This window comes from Pterocles gutturalis, unplaced genomic scaffold (assembly GCF_000699245.1).
Source record: "Pterocles gutturalis isolate BGI_N339 unplaced genomic scaffold, ASM69924v1 scaffold17032, whole genome shotgun sequence".
In the NCBI taxonomy this organism is placed as follows: Eukaryota; Metazoa; Chordata; class Aves; order Pterocliformes; family Pteroclidae; genus Pterocles; species Pterocles gutturalis.
Window position 1 is genome coordinate 1,395 of NW_010115842.1, and position 21,335 is coordinate 22,729.

Below are 21,335 nucleotides of genomic sequence, written 5' to 3' on the forward strand. Positions count from 1 at the left end.
GAAGAAACACTGTTTTGTATATGGGAAGAGTACTGCCCTTGTATGTCAATTTCCTGTACGCTCACAGGAAATTTTTAAATTTGTATGAGGTGCTTGTTTTTCTGACAGTCTAGGCTTATGTTCCAACATAGTTTTTGCAAAATTAGAAAAAGGCAAAGTGGAAAGTAATATTTTATGTGTATATATATATACACTAATATTTTTGTTTTGGCAGAGCTTTTTCAAGGAAAGCATACAGGAAAAACTAAGAAAACATACAAGGAAACCAAACCTCCAAAACCTAGTTAAAATTGGAGAATAGTAGCTGTCTTGTGAACGGGCATTTTGTAGAGGCCTTGAAAACTCTTCAGCACATTGCTACATGTTTATTGTGATCTAACATGGTGAGGTGAATTGCCAGTGGAATTGCCTGCTCTGCTGCCAGTTATTTTGGAAAGCAGAGAATTCACAATGTGGTAGGCAGTATGCTTCTCTCTATTCCACAACGTTTATGAAATGTGAAAGGAAGAAAAAAGTTTATTGTTTAGAATTTGAGACCTTTTATTTAGTATAAATGGCTATTCTGCTTGTCGTTGGCAGGTAGTCCCTAAGCCTGACTTCATAATGGTCATTACTTATAAATGGTTCTAGTGTTCTCCACATGATGGTTCACACACATAGATTTTGTGTTTTGTTCCTCAAAATGGGGTAAAAAGCGATAGGTGAAAGTAAGATAAATTGATAAATGCACGTGATGCCTCAAATTGACACTGCCTGAAAAGATGTCTAAAAAAAAAGATGGTTAAAATAGACCTTTTTATTCACAGCAACTGCTTCTTTTGTGATTAATTAATTAGAACAACAGCTTCCTAGGGAGGCTTCTCTGTGGATTCCCCTGTGCTCCCTTGATACTCTATGTTACAGTTATTTTGGCTGCCGATAAAGACATTTGTTATTGGCTGCTTGTAGCTGCAGAGATGCTTGGTCTTTCTCTTTGGCTGGGGACTGAGTAGCAGAGGAGCAATGATACCTCTTGTGGTTTCTTCCCCACAGCCTGGGGATTATTTGACTGCCAGAGCAGATGATAACATTCTTATGAATTCTGCAGATTGCACTGGCTGCTTGCAAGGTGCTCTTACCTCAGCAGGCAGGCAGTGATGCTCAGACCATCCCAGGTTTAACTGAGCTTACTGTGAGACCTGTGACAATGTCAAACCACTTTTCCCCCCCACTTCTTACTAGATCACTGCAAAGCAGAAAACTCTGATTGATCGGGACCTGGTTTGTGGATTTTCTCAGAGCGAAAGGGCAGTCGTGGCTTTGTACCTTTTTAAGCCCTCTCCTGCAGTTATGCAGAATGGAGGCTTATTTTACTGCACCAGAGATTTAGTTCTTGTGCCAGTCTACAGTAGATTTTTGGAGAGAACTGGAGTAAGTCTCACTCATGAAGTGACTTGGAGTGATGAGTTGTGGCTGCTTTGCAAATCAAATAGGAAACCTTGGGAGGGCAGTGCTGAAGGAGGAGGTGAGAATGGATTGCAGAACCAATAGGTTTGGTCTCTTTCGGAATGTCTGCTTTTGAATTTATCTTGGAATTCGAAAACCTAGAGCATGGAGTCCCATGCTTGGTAACCGTTCTCATGGTAAAAGGAAATGAACCAAGGCTGCTCTTGCAATTGGTAGGTATAAGGGAAATTGGGAGGGATTTTAGGGCCCGGAAGCAGGGATCTTTGCCAAGTTGGCTTTGGAAGGACATGACTTCAGTCATACTTTGGTCTCTTCTTTCAGATATTCAGTTTTTGTTGTTTTTTCTGTGTAAGACTGAGTGACTTTTATGGTCCATTTCAAATGTTCACGAAGACTTGATATCTTTTGTTTCATTTTATGGTGTGCTTAATCATCAAGGTTGTATAAGCTCTGTAAATGCTTTCAGCTTCATGGGGGCCAACAGATTTTTTGGGAAATAGCTGATAATGTTACAGAACGTTTTGACTACACACGCTAACAGGTTAAAAAACTATTGTTCTTTTTGTTTTTGCAGATGATTCTGCAGATGTTGGTGAAGAGGACAGCTTCTTGGGACAGACTTCTGCTAGCCCCAATCCACCACAGACTTTCAGCTATTTTTCTCAAGTCCCTACTAGCAGTGATCCATTTGGAAGTATTGGGCAACAATCCTTAACAGCTGTTGCACCACCAGCCTTCTCCAAGCCTCCAACTTCACTTCCACTTGTGTCTGGGTCTCAGGAAGGGCAAAATGCCTTCTCACCACATATTCCCAAGTCACAGTCTTCTTACAGTGCACCACCTACTTCACAGGTGGGAATGACAACTTATCAGACTCCTCAGCAGAGCTGTCCCCCACCTGCAAACACATCTCTTCCCCAAGGAACATCTCCGCAGGGGTATAACCCCTACCGGCACACCACCCTGAGCAGCAGAGCTAACCCATACCTTACGCCGCCGCAGCTGCAACAGAATCACACACCTGCTCACCCGCCATCCTCTGTACCACCGGTCCAGATGTATCAGACACCTCCAGGGCCATTGACACAGGTATATAAATCATTCCTAATGTCCTGGTATCAGAACAAAACGATTTAAGTCACTTTCCTCTTTCAATTGTGTATTTTATCTTCTGAAGATATTTTTTTCCCCCCTAGAAAACCCCAGAAAAAGTATTGAACCATTTCTGATAGCAAAATCTTTTCACTAGAACTAGCCTGGAACTGTTGCTTTAGGAAAACTTCTTCGTCTTTGAAGTGAGTGTACCCTGAGGCTGTATCTACATGAGCCTCTGGTGTCTGAAACAAAGCGAGGTTGTGAAGTTATGTGTTTCTTTTCTGTCTGTTACTGAGTTTGCTGCCATTTCAGCTGTGCTGCTGCATTGTTTGGGCCTCTGCTGTAAATGAGGTCATTCAGCCATTTGCAAGATACGGGCTAAAAATCTCTTTTTCAAGTTGGCTTTGCTGGTGAAGCCAGCACTTCTTGAGATTATGATCTAAGTCACATAGATTGTCAGCAAACGTTTTGAAACACATCGGTTGAGGATTTTGTGTGATGTAAAGCATTAATCTCAATTCTTTTTTACCTTCACAAAGGCATTATTAAAATAATGCAAAGGGATTAGTAATAACCTGACAAGTTTTCCTTGAAAACAACAAAAATTGTTTTAGTTTTGCCTGAGCTGTTGTTATATTGCTGCTGTTGTGAATAAAGAATAGAAAGGTTATATAATGACAAAAAAGGTAGCAGAGGCAATAGAACCTAAACAACCTGGAGTTTTAGATTAAAGAATTTCAGAAATTCTGTTTGCTTGATTTTATATATTATACAATATACTAGGTTTTTTTTTTCTTTCTTTAGATATATCTAACAAAGCAGTTGCTACTGCTGACATCACTTACTTTTAGTTGTACTAGCTGGGATCCTTGTATGATTTGTATGAAATTGGCTTTATGTAGGCTATAGTCCCTTTCAAAATCAGTTATTTTTCTTGTGTCTCTGAGGCTGCATTTGAGTTTGAAATCTGCCTGTCCTGAGCACTTTGCAGGAAGCGAGCTACTACTGGAGTGGCCACTTGTCAAAATTAGCAATCTTTATGCAAAAGTGTAATGATGTATAAATGAATAATGAGAAGAATGCATTTTTATTTTCCTGTCAAATTTGGTGTCCATAAGGAATAAGCTTAGCCCGAGTTTTTAAAATCTAAGAGAATATTTTGAATCTTATTGGTTTTAGGTAATCAAGGTGCTAGAACCATTTTTAACAGTATTTGTGGGAATGAAATTCACATCCTTTCTCAATTTGAAAAGGTGTAAGTTTTCAAAAACATAATAAAGTGGACAACTTGTCTACGGCACCTTTAGAATGGAAGATAATGTTCTTGGGGAGGAAAAAAATGTTTAAAAAAAAGGCTCGGAATGTTCTCTATTGCAAATTATAGTTTTTACAGAACTGATCTATGTGAGACTGAGGTGATGAGCCTGTATGTATTTTCAGTTTCCACAGTCTCAGTCACAGCCCCAAGCTCCCAGACCCGCAGGTCCTCTGGTCCAGGCACCTCCTGTTTTGCTGCAGAACCAATATGAGCCAGTGCAGCCACACTGGTTCTACTGTAAGGAGGTGGAGGACAAGCAAATATGGATGCCATTCAGCATTCTGGATTCTGCAAAACTGGAGGAAGTATATAATTCTGGTAAGTCATATCTTACTCAGAGGTGAACAGACGGACTAAAAGGGAGGTATTAGAGTGATACCACTTGTGTATGAAAGAGTGATATGGCAGTAATAAGAAGTGCTAATATGTATCACAAAGATGTGTTTTGTGCCACTTAGTTTTATTTCACTTACATTATCTGTTGCTTGATGCTGTCAGTGTTAAGCTATACACCCCTAGTGGATATCGCATTTTCACACTGAACTCCTGGCTGTCTGTCTTGGTTTGCCTTTTCGTTAAACTCTGTCAGCTCTGGAATAAGTATTCATATTTGGGAGTTGTTCAAAGCATTTTTGTTGTCTAGAGAGCATATAGAGTTGTATTTGGAGCAATGCAATGTTTGCCTGATATTGTGAAGCTTCTCTTCTGTACTGTAAACATCCGTCTTAATGGCTTAATATTCATCACAGAAGTGATTGGGGCTGGGGCAAGAGAGAAAAAAAGATTGTATGTGTTACTGTTGTAACCGAGTGTGACTTTTGTGTCCTAGTCCAGCCTGATCCCGAGAGCGTGGTTCTGAGCACTGATGGGGGACGCTATGATGTCTACCTGTATGACAGAATGAGGAAAGCTGTTTACTGGGAGGAAGAGCCTTCTGAAGTGAGACGATGCATGTGGTTTTATAAGGGAGACAAGGATAGCCGGTTTATTCCTTACACTGAGGATTTTAGTGATAAGCTGGAGGTTGGTATTTCCTTTACGTAAACTTCATTAAGAACTTGATACTTCTTTGTATTCAGGATCGTAGAAATCCTTCTTTTGTGTTTTGTTAAAATGATTTCCAGAATGTGTTTTCTGGAACATAAATAAGTAAAACCTGGAAAGGGGAGCAGCTAGAAGGCCATGTCGCACATGCAAAGGTTCTCCACCACTATGACCTAAAATCAACTTGTGTAGTGCTTCACCTGACACTTGTGTGTAAATCAAGTTATGTAAATTATAACCTTAATGCTACAGATGGTGCACAAGACCAAAAAAAATTTTGTCTGAGAAGGCATACTGATTTTGTGTAACTTGTTTACTGTTTCAGGCAGAATATAAAAGGGCTGTAACTACCAATCAATGGCATCGGAGACTTGAATTCCCGAATGGGGAGACAATTGTTATGCATAATCCCAAGGTAATAGATTTTGGCAATTGGTTCTAACAGAATTCATTAGGGGTGAATGAGCAGATGGATGGAAGCATAAATTAAATGTGGTCTTAGTCTGGTTTGAAAAGTACTTGTTGATTGTTTTGGATATGTGTGCCTTAAAAGTGATAAAGTTTAGAGAACACTGAACTCCTGCTTGCTTCAGTGTGCTGTTACGTGTTTAAAAGACTGTTTTCTGAAACCTAAGAATAAGGGTTTTCATAGTAAATATTTAAACTAAGCATAACTGGCAGCCAACAGGAGGCAATTTGAATTAGTTTAACCTCAGACAGTCTGTACCAAATGGAAGGTAATTTAAACTAAGAGCTTTCATGTGGAGAAGAGCATTAATCTAGCTATAAGGTAATTAGTTAGTGTATCTAAGCCATGAGAAATCGTCCACTGCAACTGTTTTTAGGCCCTGAGAAAGTGTAGCAAAAAAAGCTTTAAAGGTATTGTAAATACTCTGCTAACAGTCTTATGTGATTAAAACATGGACTTCAGCCTTATTGAGCAGTGCTGTTAACTGTTCACTTATCATAGATGCGGTAATTAATAAACAAATAAAATAATTCAAGAGCCAGAAGGGATAGCAGTTGCTCCTCCTTTGAGTGCTTATTAGTGTTGGTTAAGGAGTTCTGTCCAGTAAAAACCTAGAGAAGGAGTGCTTAAGCCACTTGGTGTCATAAGTATGAGTTCAGACTATACTGAGTCAGTGTAAGCCTTATAAACAGGTGTACTACTGAATTCCTCAGTTTCTGGGGTTTCTGGGCTTCTTTGAATGTTGTTGTCCTTCCCTCAGCACTGCACTTTTTTCACTTTTTTTTTCTTCATGACAAAATAGCTGTAAGTAGGGGTAGTTCAGTTTCCTCACATGAACAGTAATTTGCTAAGCAAGAGTGGATACTGGGATCTAGGAAAGAGGAGCTGAATAATGCTCTTCTGAGGAGCTGAAATTGTTAAGAATCACTGAGCAGGCCGGCTTCTTCAACTAGTGGTTACCCTCATGTAAGTCGTCTTGTTCCTTTTCACACTAGTAGGAATTATCTGTGTTATTTTGAAGTCTAGTTTTAGTGAAGCTGTTGCTGCCCCAGGGAATAGCCCTAGGGTTTTCTAAGGCTTTTTTTTGCATATGTGCTGACTGAAGAAAACAGTTGAGTCTCAGATACAAGGTAAAGCAATCAAACAAAAAGTGTGTTAAACCATGCAACGCTTTCAGACTGACAACATGCATCATAAGGTTTTTTGGGTTTGTAACTGGACAATGTGTTTTTTTCAGGTCATAGTTCAATTCCAACCTTCTGCCACACCAGATGAATGGGGCACCACTCAAGATGGTCAGGCAAGACCGAGGGTAGTAAAACGTGGAATTGATGATGACCATGATGAAATTCCTGATGGTATGTGGTCACTGTACATGGGTCTGCAGCTTGAGCCGTAAGTTCGGTTCTGTGCAAAGGTTGGACAACAGTGGGTGGAGCAGCAATGCACTGTTTGTGCCTAGAGTCTAAAGATTAAAGTTGTTCCTTCGTATGAAAGAGGTTATCGGGTTCTGTTTTTTTAATCACAGGCATCCTGTGGGCTGTGTAATAGGCTTTATAAAGCAAATATCTTAATGTTGCTAGACTCAAAACTTCACCACTGCAGTACATATTGGTACAATGAATTTTTTATTTTCTTTTTCTAAAGGAGAAGTGTCCCAAATTGACCATCTAGTATTTATGGTTCATGGCATAGGTCCTGTATGTGACTTGAGATTTAGAAGCATTGTTGAATGTGGTAAGTTTTTGCTTGTTTAAAGCACATTTCTATTCTTAACTGTTCAAATGTGAGTCTCTGTATCGCATAGTCAGATAAGAATGCCTTTCAAAACAAAAAAAACCCCAGTCTCTAATTTTAAGAAGTTTAATTACTGGTAGGACTTCCTGATTATTTTCCACAAACGGTCTCTGTGTTTTGTCAGACTTTAACTGTTATTATTAGTCCTCAATATTAGACTTGCAGAGTGGTTTGGGTTTTGGGGTGTGTGGAGTGTGTTTTTTTTATGGTGTGGGGGTATGTGTGTGCTTTGTGTGGCTTGTGTGTGTGGTGATATTTGTGTGGAGTGGTTTTTTGTTTGCTTTTTTTTTTTTTTTAAAATCCACTCCAGCACAACTGATTAAGATAGTTGTGTCTGGTTGTGGAGTAAAAATGCATTCATTGTGAGATAAATAGAAGCTTGCTAGAAAAACCTCTTCAAAAAAAAATATTTTTTTCTTATGGTTAGAGGAGTAATACTTGCAAAGATTTTTCCACTTCACAGTTTCCTTCATTTGTATTTTGACTATGTCTAAAATTGAAGAGGGGGAAAAAAAAGAATGTTTGTGTGTTACTTGAGTATTGCTGCCATCAGATTTTCATTACTCTTGTTCTCTGCAGTTGATGATTTTAGGACTGTTTCTCTGAAGTTGTTGCAGACTCACTTTAAGAAGTCTTTAGAGGAACGCAAAGTGAGCAGGGTGGAATTCCTCCCAGTTCACTGGCATAGTTCTCTGCATGGAGATGCAACAGGTGTAGACAGGTGAGTATACTGTTTAATGTTGTGAGCTTCGTACAAGCTGCATCTTAACCGTTTTTGTAAAGTGGATAAAAAGAGAAGTTAATATGATTTTAGGCTAGATGAATAAATGTATGACTGGGTTGCAAAAGAGAATTGCTATTTTTTTTTTAATTACCTTTTTGATGAGTAAAGGGAAAGCTGGAAAAGCGTGTGGAGTATTCTCTTGTTTATTTTCATGACACTGAGTGACAGGATATGTATACACATGTACTTTTTCAATACTGCATTTTCGTGAAGGTGGCTAATGCGTTGAGCTGTGTCTTTCTCAAACATGTACAATCAGCAGATAGCACTAATGTGTGAACAGGCAACGAGGCCACAAGGCTGTAGGTTTTTTTTTAATGTCTGTGGAGACCATATCTGTAGTGTTTGCACTGCCATTCTACTACCTGTCATTTCGAAAGTTAACAAAAGTCTTACCTGCATTTCTTTAAACGCGTTCAAGCTTCTAATGATTTTGTGTTACTAGGAACATAAAAAAAATCACTTTGCCGAGCATTGGTCGCCTGCGCCACTTCACCAATGAAACCCTGCTTGACGTACTGTTTTACAACAGCCCCACCTACTGTCAGACCATTGTGGATAAAGTAGGGATGGAAATGAATCGTTTGTACGCGCTTTTCATGAGTCGCAACCCGGACTTCAAAGGAGGAGTCTCTGTGGCTGGGCACAGTTTAGGTAATTAGCTAAGTAACTGATTTGGGATAAAACCAGCATTCCTATGCTGAAGGAACTGGAACCATCATTAAACATAAGGCTAAAACTAGCTAAGACAGACAGGCTTAGCATCTAATTTGTGTTTAAAAGTTGACAGGTTATCTAGTATCTTGTTAGGTAGGTAACTTCTGTGTCTGGGAAACTCCTCTTAGTAAAAGTAAGATAATTTTTTGGAACATTTATTAAATGTTATAAAGACATATGATGTACTCACTTGGGCTGGCACTTTTCCTCCAGTCTGGCAAGCAGTCTGAGATTGTTAAGGAAAGATAGTTTAATCATGGCAACTACGTAAAGCTATTTCACATGAATGGGGAAAAAAAAAAGGTTTGCTTTTTACTGAGAATGATTGTGTTCAAGTTAATATGTGGATATTTTAGTTTTAATTCAGCGACCTTTTTTGATCAATCTATATGTTGCTGTTGCTATTCCATATAAGTATTGCTTAGGATTTAGGGACAGGAAAATCTGGCGTTTCTCCCAAGGCAACTTTAATTCCTGTTTCCAGGTTCCTTAATTCTGTTTGACGTATTGTCTAACCAGAAGGACTTAGCTTCATCAGTAAATAGTGGACCGTTCTCTGGTGTTAATGGGACTGTAAAGGATGTGGCTGGTCATGATAAACAGGTAATTTCCATACTAGTCTTTCCAGGAAAATAGATCTGGTATTTTCAGCAACTTTTTGTTAAGTTTTCAGAATCTATTAGCTGAAACATGGCTGTGAGTTCTGATGTTACATTTTAACATGTTAATGGAAATATGCAATTTTGTAAATAATGTCATTTCTCAGGACAAACTGTTTGCATTGCTCGAAAGTTCCAAGTAGGCCAGTAATGAGATTTGACCATGAACATCAGCTTTGACCCTTGTGGACACACAGCTTGGTCTTAACAGTAACTGAATGGTGGGGGAGTTGCGTAAGAGGGAAAGAATCTATCTGTGTTCAGGCTAGAAGCAGTGACCAGTTGTTTGATGATTAAAAGGAAATATTGAGTGTCAGAAAGCTCATGAAACCTTTTGTGTCTCTTAATTTTTAAATATATGTTTTGCTGGTATATTGTTAGCGGAAAATCTGTATCCTGCTTTACTAAAAATGGGCATAAATTTACAAAGCTTACATATTAATTTTTTTAAGAGAAAGTAATCAAACTTGTATTTACTTGCTGCCTATTGGCTTTTCAGTGTTAGATGATGTGATTCTGTTTCTGTGCTGTTTTGTTAAGATGACTGAAGATACCAGTTCCTTGGGCTCCTCAATTACTACTTCTGGTGATGACCTTTGTGAGCCTGAAGTAGATGATGATGTTCCTACTTTGCAGAAGACTCTGGAAATGCTTAGTTTGTCAGAGTATGCAAGCACATTCGAAAAGGAGCGAATTGACATGGAGTCTCTGGTACAATAATGTTCACTTGACTTTTGGGGATAGCCCAGGGTATGGAGGTTTATGTTTAGTTTTTTTTTTTTTTTGTGGGGTGTTTTTTTGTGGTTTTTTTTGTTTGATTTTTTGATGAGTTTATGTACCGTGAGCCATGAAAACATTGCAAAGGGGTAAGGTAATTAAATGTCTGACAGACACATGCACAGTCTTTGACCTTTTTTTTTTTCTTTTTTTTTCTTTTTTTTTTTTCTTTTTTTTTCCCCCTTAGTTATTTTAGGGCACTTTGTGTCACACCTTCTTAATATTTTTTTTGGTAATTTCTGTAACTTTAGAAAATGTCTAATTCCTAAATCATTGTGAATAAGAAGCGGTATATGTTACTAGAAAGGTTTTGAAGTATGCTTTGATGTGGGTTTTTTTTTTGGTTTTTTTTTTTTTTTTTTTTTTAGCTGATGTGTACAATTGATGACCTGAAGGAAATGGGAATACCTCTTGGACCAAGAAAGAAACTAGCTAATTTTGTAAAAGACAGAGCAGCCAAGCAGGTAAGCACATTTTTCAAGAATGAAATAAAAAGTTGTTAAGCAAATGTAACTCACTTCCTTGCTGTGGAGTAACTTCTGTTCTTTAGCCACACTTTTGTTAATGTCGTGGATATATTAAAGGAATTTTGACAACTGTGAAATAAACTTTTTTTCTTCCTGGTTTCAAAACTTGTCTCAAAAGGAACAAAAGAAAGCAGCAGCAGAAAAGAAAGCAGTGCTGGCTGCCACACTCCAAACTCAAGATGATGCCCAGAAAGCAAAAGAGACTGTTACTTCTGTCTCCCCTTCAGAGTCTGGTCAGGTGCACTCAAAGAGGAAGCTTGCAGTTGGTGCATCGGTTTCTTCTGTGAGCATTGATTATGAGTATTTTGAAGTCGGAACTGGCCAGGTGAGACTACATGTATTTAAATGACTCATTTGGATCAATGCTGTCCTTTTGCTTAGGTTTTTTTTTTTTTTTAATTTTGATGACTTTGTGCTACTTCCCTTGATTTTTTGTACAAAAGTTATCTTTATGTAGAACTTTACACTTTGTCAGGAGAGAGGGCTGAGAGAGTGGGATAGGTTACTGAAAAGCAAAACTTGTTATAACAAGGATGCCACTACAATTCATTTTTTTTCTTTCAGCAGTGAGTGAGCTGTAAACACGTTCCAGAAGCAGAACGGTGTGAATAACATAATATTGTGTCATTCAGTGGTTTTACTGTTAATGTGGTAGCCTAAATTGACCCATTTATGCTGTTAATTGAAATTTTACCTCAAACTTAACTTAAAAACCAAACCTCGAAGACTTCCTGTTATAAATAGTTGTTTTTTTTTTTTTTACTTTTGATTTTTTTTCCTAAGAAAAGCATTTTAAGATTATAGTGTTAAAAAGGTACTAGTACTATAGTATTAGCATGGAAGAGGGCAGTGCAGCTGAGGCTTACAGGAAGTGCTGTGAGCACATGGTTGATTTAATACACAACTTGTTTTTCTTTTCAAGCTAAGCATTATATTAACCAGCTGGCAGTTATATATCTTATTTCTGTTTGGTAGGTTTCTGTGGTTCACTGTGCATTGGACTTTGAACCAGATATTTTCTTTGCTCTTGGTTCTCCTATTGGTGTGTTCCTTACTGTGAGAGGTGTGGAGAAGATTGATGAAAACTACAGACTTCCTACCTGCAAGGGCTTCTTCAATATCTATCATCCAGTGAGTAGGCAGTGCTTTTGAGATTTGGTTTTAGTTGATGCAGAAGACAGCAATGCAGAATAATAAGTTTCACCTCTGAACTTTACACCTTCTGTTCCCCATGTACATTTCCCAAAACAACGTTATTAAAAAAATGACCAAATATTTGTGGTCTTTACTACAAAAGTGAAGTAGAGGTGGCTATAGGTTCTATACATTGTAGGTATAGATTGGCTTGATAATATTTGCCCTTTTCATTTTCAGAGCTTAGAGAACTTTTTTTTCATTAATTTCAAGCCACTCGTGTTGATTTTTATAAAGTGTTTGTATTTGAGCTGTTTACAGGACTTCACTGAGTTTTCAGTTTAGATTCTGGGAAATTTAGAAGTTCTTAGAGGTTTTGCCGTGCATGGAATACATTTGTCCTCTTCTGTCCCATCTTGTTTAACAATTAAATGGTGACATGTTGGTAGAGATCATCAGAGTGCAAGAACATTTTGCTGCTCTTTTGCTGTTGTGTTTCCTCTCTTAGAATCTCTGTGTATAGGAGAACAAGATCTAATTAGTTAATGAACCTGCTTAATCTTACGATTAAACTACGTGGTCATGAACTGAGTTCTGTAAACTGAAATACAACAGAATCCAAAAATGTTTCTGTATTAATCATAAATAGGGATATTTTTTTTTTTTCTGAAATGTGATAATGAGAATAATTTCTAAGATAACTAAATGTCAATGTGTTGTTTCTTAACAGCTTGATCCAGTAGCATACAGGTTAGAACCAATGATTATTGAAGACATGGATTTAAAACCAGTTCTTATTCCGCATCACAAAGGCAGAAAAAGACTTCATCTGGGTAAAAAGAAAACTTATTTCATATGTAGATCTCATTCCTAGTTTACTTATTTGATGTATTAGAACAGTGTAAAATTTCAAAAGACTGATGAATGTTCCAGGATATCTGACTCCATGTTTTTCTTAAACATCAGAGGGGGCTCCTCCCAGCCCCGTAAGTTGGGCATTCACAATTGCATTCAGATGTAATAATCATAATTTCTACAGATTTGAGCTTCTAGTTAACAAAGTTCCATTTTAAAATTGCTATACATCACTTGTTCACCTTAATTTGTAAGATGATGTGAACAGAAACTATATTTACTGGTTTCTCTTACCTTGTCCCTAATAACCACCAAGAAGTGTTTAACCAGTGTCTGTTCAGTATTGTAAACATTGAGGAGAGAGGTCGTTCCATAGCCATTGATGCGCAGGGACTGGATTTTGTTGCTCATGAGTATGCATCATATTAAGGTGCTATACTTGAATTTTGCATACCTAATTAGGAGAGTCAGTTTTGCTATACAGTTCACAATATTACTGTTGTACAAGTTCAGAGCCCTCCTGGAAGCCTGTATTCAGGCACTTGGATGGAGAAATTCTGCAGCATCTGTACTTTAGAATGGTACATTAGAATTAGTCTGCTTTCCTAGACTAGGCAAGGTATTTGTTAAGGAATATTTTATGTTACAACTCTCAAGGTGTGTATAGTAAAGGAGAAAAATAAAGTCTGTTGCTCTTTACTGTTTTTTCTCTGATGTATTTGAATGTTCTGTGGAACAGTGAGCCCTGGTCTAACAGACCCATGTGGTTCTAACCAGTTATTGTGAAGAGCTCTCCTTCGTTCAGAGTTTCCCACCAGTATTGAATGGCAGCTGTGTTACCGGTGACACAATTTGAATTCTTCTTCTATGGTGATTTTTAAATTTTATTTTATTTTTTACTTTTTAGAGCTGAAAGACTCTCTCTCTCGTATGGGATCTGATCTGAAACAGGGTTTTATTAGCTCTTTGAAGAGCGCATGGCAGACCCTGAATGAATTTGCACGTGCTCATACATCTTCAACTCAGCTACAAGCAGAACTGGAGAAGGTAGCTAACCAAATTAAAGAGGAAGAAGAAAAGCAAGTGGTAGAAGGTATGGGGACACATTATTCGTTTTCTTATAACTTATCGATCGTAAATTAGTAGAAACTCGAGTATCCTAGTGATTGCTTGCTGTTGATTTTCCTCACCTTATTAAGGAAGCCTCTGTGCTTTTGGAGAATTTAACATTAAATGTAAGAGGTACTGCTGCATTTTTTTGTCTTTTAGGAAAGGAAAAGTTAACAGCTTTTACTGAAGGATGTTTCAGGCTTGAGTTTGTATAACCTTTCAACTTTCTGTTGGAAGGGCAGGTTTCTAAATCAGTTGTGTTTTCTTTCCTCTTGGGGCAAATTAATGCAAGTAAATATTTGTGAGATTTATTCTCTTCAGTATTTTCCTGGTGAGTTTTTGTGGTGAGCTAAAAAGCATTTAAGTATGTACTCTAACAGAAAAAAATGCTGTTGAAGAAGGTGAACTTAAGTCAGATATAAATATAATAATACCAATAATAATAATAATAATACCTAATAATACCAAGGACAGGCTTCGCAACTGTGAATTGTCTGTTGGTGTTCAGTAATGCTGGCTTTGTCTATAACTTACAAAGACAAAATATTCCTTCTAGTTTAAATTGAGGATAGTGATTGACTATGTAAGGTGGATGTAAAAATATTGTTTCAGGTTATTCACTTATAGAATGACTGGATCTGTCTGTGTATAAATGGTGGGGTTTGTTTTTAAAATTGCTCAGCTACTACTGTATGTGAGCTATTATTCAAACAAACTCCATTTAAACTGTTATGAAAGAAATAAGCCTATAGTTCCAGTAACCTTTCTGAATTGTGCGATGGCGTGCTAGTCAGTTGAGGCTATTATTGTCTTACTGCGAGCACTTGGAAGTTATAGCAGGGAAAATGGGTGATATTTCTTGATTATAGTCAAGCAGCCTGTGTTTTAAAATTATTACATCTTAACCTTTTTAATTTTAGCTGAAAAGATCACTGAAAGTCCAGACCCTCCAAAAGATGAAGATTTTTCAGTGAAGGTTGGAATGCTAAATGGAGGACGTCGTATTGATTATGTTCTACAAGAAAAACCAATAGAAAGCTTCAATGAATACCTTTTTGCTTTACAGAGTCACTTGTGCTACTGGTAAGGGGAAATATTTGTGGTTTTATAAATATTGCTTTACTGATACAACAGTGTGTCTTTAAATGTTGGTAATGACAATGCCTACCATTTATCTTACTCCTGTTGTCTGTTATTTACCTGTGACCAATGTGATAATAGCTAGAATAGTTTCCTGTCTTGAGCATTTTACAATGAAAACTCAGGTGATCTCTGTCAAAAATCATGCTCTAGTGTTTCATTTCAAGTACATTTTGACAAAAATAACTGGGTTTACATACACAGATCTATTTTTCAGCCTATTGGTGATTTGAGAAGTTAAACATGGCAGAAGGACCAACCAGTTATAAAGTTACTGTAACAGGAGTTGTTCCAGTGGTTGATATATATGCATATAACTTAGGAGTTTTCTGGGTCTTCGTAGTCCTTTAAATGTTTGGAAAAGACAGCTGTCAAGTTGGATGCGAGGTCCTCATAATTGAATTCTGAAATTATGTCATGTTGAAAGGTGTTGCCGTCCCACACAGGCATACTGTAAAGATAAATTTGTTATACTCTGGATGCACAAGTGTTGCATAATTGAGACAATTCAAGTATTAATGTGTACGGTATATGTGACTGTCCAGGAATGTCAGTCTCAAGGTATCACACCTAGATGTCACTATTAGCTAATGTAATTTCAAAGTAAAATTCAGTATTAGCACAAAGTAAACAGATCTATTGTCCTGCTCGCAATAAAGACGTTGCATACTGGTCTCTTGAACTTTGACACTCAAAACACACACCTTCAACTACAATAATTTTCAGAACAAGGGTTTTGACAACTGTAGTTGTCATGAAAGAATTTACTGCAATATGTAGTAAAACTTTGTTACCTCTTCATGTTGTAATGAAATTGCTGGATATTGATGCTCTGCTATCAAAGATTAACAAATAAAATGAAGAAAAAAGGCATGATGGATCTTCCGGTAAATTTGGATGGTCATGATTTACCACTTCTTCTCAGACGCAGAACGAGTTACAGAATGAGAAGGAAAGTTTGGTGTCATGTAGTCAGAGCTGCAGTACACCATTGCCTTATTTAGTTTTGGATTTACCTTTTTTTAAGTGCTTACATGTTTCAAATGGAGAAAGATATACTTTATTCCATTTTTAGGAATAGCAGTAACTATTGACCTGTTCTATTTGCCCTTATGAGTTGCTCTCTTTTTTCTTTTTTTTGGTATGTCATTGTATGCATTTTATTACTGTAATAAAATTAAGCACACTTGAAAATACACAGGATGTGAAATGGTAGAGCAAAGGATGTGTCAGCTTTATTCGGGAACACAACAGCACACCTTTGTATGTAACAGACAAGCTGGGATGTCGGTTGCTGAGCTGGGCAAAATGCTGTTGGTGGGGATGAGTGACTGGTTTTGTTATTCAGTAAGCAAAGTACTAGTCTCTTGCTCTTAGTTTAGCAGGTGCTGGACAAGTGGTGCTCTATGCTATTTTTAAAGGTTTTGATTTTCAATAGCTAATAATTTTTAGAAGCAGACATTTTTTTCAGAGCTTAAAATACAGAATTGAAAGCATTACCTGAAGGATCTTTAAGTCAGTATCTCTGACATTGTTAAAGATCAGTAGCTGCTGGAGAAGGGTTTATCAAGGCTGTAGTGCTGTTGTGTGCCAGCACTGCTGAGCATTGTGCTCTGGCAGGGCTCCCTGAGCAGTTGGTGACCCAGTGGTGGCAGTGTCGTTTCGTGGGTAGAGTTGAAGGAACAAGGAGTTCTTTTCCACAAGGCGGCAGCCGATCATTGCCAGGTTTTTAAAAACTTGCTACTCATAGTATTTTTTTTGTAAATCTACTAAGATAACCACAATGATTAATAACCCAAACATGAGAGAGTTTTTTGGTTTTGGGTTTGTTTGTTGGGTTTTTTTAGGGGGGGGTTGTTTTTTGGTTTTTTTGGGGGTTTTTTTGGAGGGGGGTGGTGGGGAAAGCTTTAGATTAAATGATCTGTGTCACAGACAATGGAGCTTCTGTGTTGATCCTTCTGCTTGCTTGTTTGCTTGCTCATTTAATAGCAGAGATCATCAAGAAATGTGGTTGCTCTCTCTCTGCTTAATTGTGGAAAATATCTGTATCATGTTTAACTCTTCTGGTTCTCTGTAAATGATGTTCCTCACATTTGGAGGAGCACAGTTCTATTTAAATATGCTTTACTGTCTCTGTATGTCGTTTCTTCTAAATGGTCCTGCAGCTTTGGAACTTTGTTAAAATTTGCCTGTTTAACTTTGTTATTTTTTGCAGTGGTTATTACTCTTTTTTTATTGGTATTGTTTATGTGTGTTTGAATAACACTTTGTAGTCAAATAAGAAAAGTAAGTCTGTCCATGTTAAATTTAAATTCAGATAGCCTGAAGCTTTGATTTTGAAAAGGGGAGGGGAAACACCAACTTGGAAACATAGCACTTGAATTATATTAATCTTTAAATTATTTGACAACTTTCTTACTTTTTAGTGGTGAGGAAGAGAGGAAGACTATGGATGTTTAATAGTCTGTTTACAAGGAAGTGCCAGCCAGTTAGGAGAGAAGAGTTAGAATAGTGATGATAGAACTGGCAAGGCTTGAGTTCTGACATTGGGCTGATAGATGCAGTGGAGCAAGTAAAGGAAGAAAGCCTTGACAAGTAGAATACATTCAGGAGCCCCTCGCAGACAAAAAGTGGTAGATTATTTGAGGAGATTTAAGCCAAAGTAGTGACATTAAAGAAGTGGATTTCAAGTTACAGCCATAGTAAGTTAGGGAGGACAGAGTCAGGGAAAAATGCAGTAGAAAAAGGTAAATGCATAGGCTAGAGCTGATAGCAGAAATAATCCAAAACTGATAAAGAATTGTAGCTCAAAGGAAGTTGGTACTGGTAAGGCCAAGTTCCCAGAAGTTAAGAACTAGGGCAATAGGTTGTGCAAACTTGTTAGAGAGCTGGAATGGCATGAAGTGTGGCTTACAAGAATTAGAACATATACCATACCAAAATAACAATTTTTTTCTTTTTTTTTAATTGTTCACAGGGGATCTGAAGACACTGCCTTGCTGTTTCTCAAAGAAATATACAGGACTATGAATATCAGTCCTGAGCAGCCACAGCATTGATACATAGAAACATGAATTTGTAAGTTTGTTCTAGTATCATTTATGTACTCATATTAAATTCAGCTGCAACTTAGACGTCCTTCCTTTCCCTTTTTTCTCTGAAGTTTACATTATGAAGCAGGCAGCCACAAAGTGTCATTTTGATTGCAAAAGCAATTTCTAAACTTAAATACAGGGAAAGTCTTCAAGTTTTTCCCCCTCTTCATTCCCAAAAGACAGCTGATGTTAGAATTTTTGGTGTGGGATAATAATTGCCAGTATAAATATGTCAAAAAAAAAATTTATTTCTCTTTATCATGTTTCTCCCCCAGTTCAGTTGTTCAGCGACTGTTCAAGTGTAGGAAAACTTGGTGATATCGGATGTGATGAAACTTCATTTACAGCACAGTAGGTTAAAGAACACCAACAGCGGTCCAGTGTTGTAGTGTGCATATTGTAGTATTGTTTGACCAATTGTGCACACGTATGCCAGGGAAGAAGTTGCTTCTCCCCTAAGATGTTAAACATTGATAGTAATAAATTACTAAATTAGACTATATATGCCAGTATTTTATTATCTTTGTGTAGCTTAGGGATTTCAGTAGAACAAGTGGAGCGATATAGCATGGAAGTTGGTTCACTTTGAAAATGAATTAAATGCACAATATAATTGAGTATCTTAAATCTGAAATATACTTACAGGTATTTTTATTTTAAGATGTGTGTGTCCTAATGGAGGATCTATATTGTACCAGTTTGCATGACTGGATGTTGTAGAAAATGCTATGTTCTCTTGAGAGGCAAAGAGGAAGAAAGATGTACCTTTCCTTTTTGTAATTGTACAGCAAGATATTGCCTGATGTATTTCTCCATTTTTCAGAAGAGCTGATAACGTCAAGGTACATAAATACCCAGTGTGAAGAGAAATGCTTGACATTTCAGAGGAATATTCTAGATATCTTTAACTACAACCATACAGTTTTAGTAGTCTTTTGTAACAGAATGCTTCTGGTGGCCAGTTAATAGCATATTTTAAAAAATGAAATGTTGTAGCTGATCAAATGTATTTTTTTAAAGCTTGGCCAAATAATAATTGGCTGCACAGTTCTGACAGTGGTGTATCAGTTATCACAGTGGCTTATGCAGAGTCTCAAGTCATAGCTGCACAATTTTTTTCTCTGCTTTTGTTTTTTTATGACCACTTAGGGTGAAATCATGTGAAGCTTATTGCTACAGGAATAACTTTCTGTCTCATTGGGGGGAATGGGATGTGATAGTTTATCATTACAAAGCTAGCAGTGGTTTTGTTTCTTAGCTTCAGCAGTCACTGGGATAATTGTGTTTTTCATTAAGAACTACACAGTTGGAGGATGGTTTAGCAGGATGTCATGCAACAAAGCACAGTCAAGGATGTCTCTGTGGTTGCAATACCGTTAGGAATTGCTCAGAACTTCTTTCAGCATTTGACTGAACAGCATTTGAACAGAGGCTTCAGTGGGGGGCCAGTTAGGGCCCACTGGGTGCACTTAATGACAAGCGGTATCTTGGGGAGGCTGCACACTACAGGACCAGGATCTGTTTCACATGAGAGGAAATGTCTCTGCATACGGTGTGTAAAATACTATTCCATAAGTCTCTCAGTAGGGAAAAGGAAAATCCTCCCCCAGTGTTAGACAGTAGTCAGGAAGGGTTAGCATGTGGTTTTTTTTTTCTTTTCTTTGAAGACCTTCCAGTGTGAAGGGTTGCAGTGTGAAGGTAATGGATTATCCTGCAGTGCCTAAGACAGCAACATTCATTTACCCATCTAGAAGTAGATCATCTGATGAAACAGCCTCTCTCTGTTTGTGGGTGCCAAGAGAAAGAGTAAATGCCAAAGGTAGCTCTGGGCTTACTCTTCCTACTCTTCATGTTATCTGATGTGAATGCTGGGACCTGAGCAATTTCTTGCTTTGATGTGCAGAGCTATCTCTTGCTGTCCAGTTTAATTTCATGGTGTCTGCTCTCAGGAGAGGGAAAGACACAGTATCTACTAGCCTGCTCGCCTCTTCTCATGAATGTTGATCTTTATGGTGCTGTTGGCCAGTGCAGATTCCTTTGACTTGGGGACTGTGGTAATTTTGGAGGAGATAAAAATTCAGCTGAGGCAAGCTAAGGGAGGAGCTGGATGTTCGATTTTATCTTTGGTCTGAGTTAGCTGATTGTTTTTTTTCAGAGAGAGGGAGGGAGTTGGCCAAATGTTGTTGTTAAAAGCAGAAGAGGGACTAAGGTGGCCACTGTGGTTCATCATATGGAGGGTGAATTTTTAAAGCAAAAGAGGGGAGCGCTGATGCACAGCATCTGCGGCATAGTGTGTTTGTGTAGTGTTCTGTCTTGGGAGGTTTTTCCTGACATCTGCTGGTAGATTACTCTAACTAAGTCAAGTCAGTGGCATTACCTATCTTAGCTAAAATTACATATGAGAAGAATTTCTTGCAGTTAAAATTGGTGAGTAGCTACCAATCTTCTACTCATTGATAAAATAGTACAAATAGCGTTAAACCTCTTGAGTTCTACTTTTATTTGACTTGATTTAGCTCTTCTAGATCATCTTGAAGCTGGTCTTTGTGAAACATAAGGTTTCATGTTAGCAATGTAAAGAAGTACTAGGACAACTAACACATAAATTGGAAATTTCATTTCCTGTGTCTATTTTGGTAACTTGGTTGAAAGGAAACCAAAAATGCTGAGATGATTTTAAGTGACTCTTGGAAGTGAGAATTTTGTCCTTCTTTAGTAAAGCGTAGCCACCACTAGCATCTTATTCTTTTTATTAGATTCACAGGAATGTCTTTCATGGTGTTGGTTAAAAGATTTGTGTAAGTCACTATACACTCTCCATATATTCTTTTTACAGCTCTTGTTAGAGGGCCCTAGTGAGGGAGGACAATGCACCAACATATTAAAGCTCAGATGTATAAATGATCACAACTTTATTTCTCTCACTAAATAGAGTAGGATAATTTATTACTATAAGTTAAAGAATCTAGTAGCTAATTAAAATGTATAGTGAATGATATCCTATGAGCAGTTGTTGTGAGCTCTTTCTGTTTGTAATTGTAATTGCCAATTTGTGTCCACAAAACATATTTCAGGAGCTTTTTGTATTAAAAACTTGATTAAAAATGTGTATGGATTTTTAGATATTTTTGAATGGTCTTGAAATTGAATGTTGGCATATTTAATTTTATTATTACTACTGCAGGAACAGAAAACTTGATGTATTTCATATTTCGAATATGTACATGTTCTGTTTTCTCTGCACAGCCATACTTGTTGCTCCGACAGACCTGGTGAAAAACACGTTGAAGAACATCTAGTATTTTCATAGTTACAGATGACAGGATAAGCATCATGCTTTTTTCCTGCCAGTCCGGAACTTGCTGACA

The 21,335-nt window shown here is 37.5% G+C and overlaps 1 protein-coding gene across 1 annotated transcript; it reads left to right on the top strand.

Moving 5' to 3' along the window:
* Positions 1-2,020: 2,020 nt before the first annotated feature.
* On the top strand, positions 2,021-17,931 carry SEC23IP (SEC23 interacting protein; the record flags this gene model as incomplete). The annotated part of the gene is made up of 17 exons (XM_010075332.1): positions 2,021-2,535; positions 3,982-4,177; positions 4,689-4,882; positions 5,229-5,318; positions 6,610-6,730; positions 7,020-7,109; positions 7,749-7,890; positions 8,399-8,607; positions 9,155-9,273; positions 9,870-10,040; positions 10,475-10,570; positions 10,752-10,958; positions 11,609-11,764; positions 12,498-12,600; positions 13,530-13,715; positions 14,653-14,815; positions 17,850-17,931. Coding segments are annotated over 17 exons (2,840 nt in total), but the record flags the coding sequence as incomplete, so codon positions are not given.
* Between the last annotated feature and the right edge of the window lie 3,404 nt (positions 17,932-21,335).